Source organism: Trypanosoma cruzi (genome assembly GCF_000209065.1).
Source record: "Trypanosoma cruzi strain CL Brener chromosome Unknown tcruzi_1047053476725, whole genome shotgun sequence".
NCBI lineage: Eukaryota > Euglenozoa > Kinetoplastea > Trypanosomatida > Trypanosomatidae > Trypanosoma > Trypanosoma cruzi.
In genome coordinates this window covers 1-5,057 of record NW_918587.1, presented here as the reverse complement: position 1 = coordinate 5,057, position 5,057 = coordinate 1, and the positions used below count along the sequence as shown (strand labels likewise).

Sequence of the window (5,057 nt, the reverse complement as noted above, 5' to 3'; positions counted from 1 at the left end):
CCAGTGGGGGAGGGAAGGCACCGACAGCACGATTGACGTGGACCCTTGTCCCCCGTGTCTGAGTGCCGCCACCGCACTTCTTCATGCTTCCTTCTGTGTGTGCCGTTTGCGCTTATGGTGCCGCTGTTTGTTTTGCAATGCCGATCCACGTGAGCTAGGAAATACGTTTTGACTGCTGGCGAACGGCGAGTCTTCCACTCCTCTTCTGCGTCATCATTTCATCCTCGGACGCGCTTGATGGTCGCCGGTTGCAACGCTGCCACGTGTGTCTCGGCCCTTGTGTGTCGTCTACAGCCTCGGGACTGCTCTGTGGTAGAAACATTTGGTTACAGGAGCGGTGCCAATGGTCATGTGTCTTTTTGCTGGAATCTTGCCACTCTGCATGGTGGTTGTGTGAGGCTGCGCGGGCGGTGGGAGGGCGATGGTGTCACTGGCGTGATTGTGTCTGCGCTTCTTTTTGTCAGTGGTTGTGCTTTGGTGGGGACTGTCTGTGACCGGATGCCTCTGTCGGCCACTGTGTTTATTTGCTGTTGTTTCTGTCTTTTTTTTCTCTGATTGTGCAGTTAGAGATACTTTTGCTTTACCTGCACAACTATCGTTTCAAGGTATTAGGGATTAATTGCAGCAGTAGGATTAGTAGCAGTGGGATATCGATCTATCGGAATAGTGTCTCTTGATTTGCCATTTGTAGAAAGGGATTTGCTAAGCAGGGGGAATGGTCGACGGGGCGAGTGCGACACACCACGACAGCCTTATTGGTAATTGTTTGGGTCGGTGGATGCGGTCTTCTGTGGGTGCGTGTCCGCGCAGCCGTCACCATTTGCGGAGCAGTGCCATTGCGACTGTGCGTGTGGCGCTGCTTGTTGTGTTGGCGCTGGTTGCGGCGGCGGCGTGGATGCCCGCGGTGCATGCGGTGGTGTTGCGACTGCGGGGCGGCACGGTGGACAGAGCCATCACGGTTGGCCGCGCCGTGGACACGGTGCTGATGGACGGCGTGTGCATCACGAACGGCGTGGCTGTGGTGTTCGACGTTGCGGCGATGCTTCCCGGTGCGCTGCGCATCGAATTGAGGAGCTGCGTGTGCGACGGCGGTGCGCAGATCTACGTGCGGGGCTACAGCGGCGAGCCGGCGAGTGACCGAAGCCTGGAGGTGAGCGTGAGCGGGCTGTCCGGGAGCTACTGCTCGCTTGTGTTTGTGCACAATCTGCCGGCACACACGAACGTGACGGTCCGTGACTCGACGATTGTGACGGCGGGGCCGATGCGCTACTCCCAGCTGAGAGGGCTGACGGACGCGGTGGCGTCGCCGCTTGTGCTGCACGCGACGTCGCTTTTGCAGACGCGGCTGCGTGTGAGCAACACTGTGCTGAGGTCGTCGCACGCGGGCGGGTCGGCGGTGTACGTTGGCGGCGGTGTGGACCTGCTGTCGAGCGCTGTGGTGCTTGACGGCGTGTTGCTGGAGGCGTCGGGCGGTGCGACCGCGTCCGCGATGCGTGTGGCGTCCTCGTCGCGTCTCAGTCTGCGGAGCCACTCGGTGTTCTCCGTGACGAACGTGTCGGTTGTGAGCAGCGGCGGCCTTGTGCTTGGAGAGCGCCTCGCGGTGTTTGACTCGGTGCTGCGCTTAGTTGGAGTTGAGGGGTCTGTTGCGTTGTCACTGGTGTGCTGCGGCGGTGGGACGGTGGGTGTCGGCGGGTGGCTGGACATGCACGACGTGTGGGCGGTGGGCGAGGCGTCGACTGTGGCGTCGCTGTCGGGGGTGACGCTGAGCGGCGGCACCGTTTCGATTGCGCGCTGCGCTGCCACTGGCGCGACGCTTGTCTCCGGGCTGGCAGTCACGAGCGGCGTCGTGTCGGTGCAGTGCAACCGTGCCGGCGGCCGGGTGCTGCAGAGCAGCGGCGACTACCGCATGGCCGGCCTGCCCTCCGTGAGCGTGGTGCCGTGCGACGGTTGTGCGGCAGCGCTGGCGTGCTTTGATGCGCTGACGGCGTCGTTCTCCGACTGCGTGTGCAGCTGCCGTGCCGGCGGCGTGGGTGAGGCGTGCCTGCCGTTCGACGTGCCGCCTGCGAGGTCCGGTGGCGGTGGTGGCGGTGCGCAGGACTGCGTGAGTGGCGTGACGCTGACGGAGTCGGTGACGGTTGGCGGTGGGCGTGCGACGGCGTGCTTCGACTCGGTGGGGTTCAGCGGGCCGATCACTGTGGCGGTGGACCTGCGCTCGATGGATGCGTTCGCTGACGCTCTGAACGTGACGCTGCGCCACTGCGTGCTTGCGGGCGGCGCGCAGCTGTGGATTGGTGGCCTCAGCGAGAGCACGGCGCGCCTGGTGCCGCACGCCCTCGTCAACATGACGAATGTGACGTCGATGGAGGGCACGATTGTGCTGCATGGCGCGATGCCGCTGCACTCGAGTGTGTTGCTGGCGAACTCAACGCTGCGCGCGACGGTTGGCGGGTCGCAGTACGTGCCGACGACCCCTGGCTACGCGGGATCCCGGTACGGCCCCGCGCTTGTTCTGGACGGCGTCCGGCTTCTGTCGACGCGGTTTGTCATGACGCGGTCGATGCTGGCGTGTGGCGGGGGTTCGTGCGCTGCGATCCTTGTGGAGCGCGGCCTTGGCGCGAAACTGTCCAGTGTCTTTTACATGGACAACTGTGCTGTCCTTTCGCAGACGCACGTGATGTACGCTCTTGCGTCGGACCTGCGTGTGAGCGGTGGCTCCGTGTTCTCCATACAGAACGGCTCGTGGAGTGCGCCGAGCATCGAATACTACGAAAGTGCGTGTGTGTTTGAGGACGTTGTGGTGGACGGCGGCAGCGTGCTGCAGGTCGTGTCCAGCACGTTCCGTCTCGGCTTCGCCATGCTCATTGCAAACACGCTGACTGTGACTGGCGGCAGCTGGCTGGTGCACCGCAACAACGAGTTCCGCACCGCCTACGTTGTGTACGTGGTCCACGAGAACGGCGTGGCGTTCCGCGATCGGAGTGTGTGGTCGATACTTGACAGCAACTTCACTTACGGCTCGTACTCGTCTACCATTGCATGTATGACAAGCAACTGGTCACCGCCATCCGACACGCACCCGATCATCTACGGCATGTGCAACGAGGCAAGGGGCTCACCTGTGACGAATTACGGAGTCGTCCTCAATATTGGAGCACCCGTGACGGTGTTGGACTGTGGCGCGTGCACCGTGGACGCCGTGTGCTTCGCAACGAGGACGAGCAGCATCAGCGGCTGTGCGTGTGTGTGCGCTGCTGGCGGCCACGGTGACACGTGTCTGCCAGCAGCGGTTCCGGACGGTCTTGGGCCGCTCCCGCTCCCCGATGCGGACGACACGGAGGTCCGCTGCGTGCACGGTGGCAGCATCAGCTCCGTGGACGATCCTGATCCCGGTGTGCGTGGTCTGTGCTTCGTCAACGTGACCTTCACCGCCGCGATTGTGCTGGACCTGTGGAGCTTTGACGCGCCACAGCAGACACTCAACATCACGCTTCTGCAGTGCGTCCTCGTGGGCCTGTCGATCAAGGGAAGTGGTGCGCGAGTGCACGTGAACGTGACATCCTCGTTGCTGGATTCTGGAGCGTTGGAGTTTGAGGGCCATTTTTGCACGAGCTCCCAGATAGTGGTGGTGGGCAGTACGTTTGTGAAAACATCAGTGCACGCCATTGGCTTTCTGGAGTTTTTCCCTGGGAGAAACACGACGCTGATGCTGCTTGACAACAGCATCGAAGGGAATAGTTACGCCGTTTATTTCTCCGATGCTGTTGTTGTTGATGGTGGCGGGATTATTGTGAAGGGAAATACGCTGAGTACGATAGAGAATGACGGTGTGGAATCATCTGTTTATGCTTATGCTGTTGATGTGAGGAACGGCGGCTACATTGACGTGGAGAACAGCACGATGAGCGCGGCTAATGGCTTGTATCTTAACGGGGACACCACCGTGAGCTCCGCGGGGCTGCTGAGAGTGGCGGACTGCACCTTCGTTAGTAGGACAAAAATTTTTGAATCTTCACTGGTGTATTTTGACGGCTTTGTGATCCTCCAGGGTGGTGCGCAGTGGCGTGTGGAGGGCAACAACATGAGGGCAGCCTCATTAATAGGTATGCCAAATTCCTTGTACGAAATTCAGCTGTCGGGCAGCGGCACCACCGTGGCGCTTGCACACAACCGTCAGGTGGACTCCAGAATGCCCTTTTTCAATTACATTCTTGTAAGCACTGTTGTGATGTTACCCGCGCAGTTTGTGTTTGGGTGCAACCTGCAGGGCGAGAAGGAGGCGTCGTACGACGGTGTGTTTCCGGAGGAAGTAATGGTGTTCAGGTGTGGCACATGCAACGACAACGCGGCGTGCTACATGCCCGGGACGGAGTCGGTGGACCGCAGCTCGTGCTCGTGCAGCTGCAAGGACGGATGGCATGGCGCGTCGTGTCTTCCCTTTGAGGTGCCCCACACGGTTGTGCCGCCCTTGCCGGAGAGAGCCGTTGACGGCGACACGAGCTGCGTGGTGAACCAGACGCTGACGAGCCTCACGCTGAACATGTGGAAGACGCACCACTGCTACGTGGGTGTGACATTCAGCGGCGTGGGTGCTGTGCTGACGTTTTCCTTTGACAGTATGCCGCTGCATCTCCCCATCAACATCACGATTACTGGGTGCACATTCCACGAGGGTGCTGTGCTGTGGTTTGTTGGGGGTGCTGAGGCGGCCGAGTCATCCGGCGTCCTGATCCGCGTGAGCCAGACGGTGATGCGGTCCTCCGTTGTTGTGTTTGCACTCGCCCTCCCGCAGCACTGCGACATTGCCGTCACGGACGTTGACGCAGTGCAGTCTTCCGCAGTCCATCTGCTTGACACTGTGAACAAAAGGTTGAGCGTGATGACGTTGGACAACGTCGAGTTGACTGCGTCCTCGCTGTTGGTCGGCAACGTCAATGCGCATGCATCGAAGTATGGTGGGTTTGGTTTGTACTCGACTGGGACGCTGAAGCTGGTGGATGGCAGCTCGCTTTACGTGCGGTACTGCAGCTTTGACGGATACATGCACCTGTTCCACGTAA

The 5,057-nt window shown here is 60.6% G+C and overlaps 1 protein-coding gene across 1 annotated transcript, besides 1 other annotated feature; it reads left to right on the top strand.

Moving 5' to 3' along the window:
* Positions 1 to 5,057: a sequence feature (areas merged during assembly that could not be assigned to a particular haplotype. This can correspond to areas where the two haplotypes were merged or to regions with more than two copies in the genome that were merged during assembly.).
* On the top strand, positions 716 to 5,057 carry Tc00.1047053476725.9 (dispersed gene family protein 1 (DGF-1), putative; the record flags this gene model as incomplete). Its single annotated transcript, XM_798894.1, has 1 exon — positions 716 to 5,057. A coding segment is annotated over one exon (4,342 nt), but the record flags the coding sequence as incomplete, so codon positions are not given.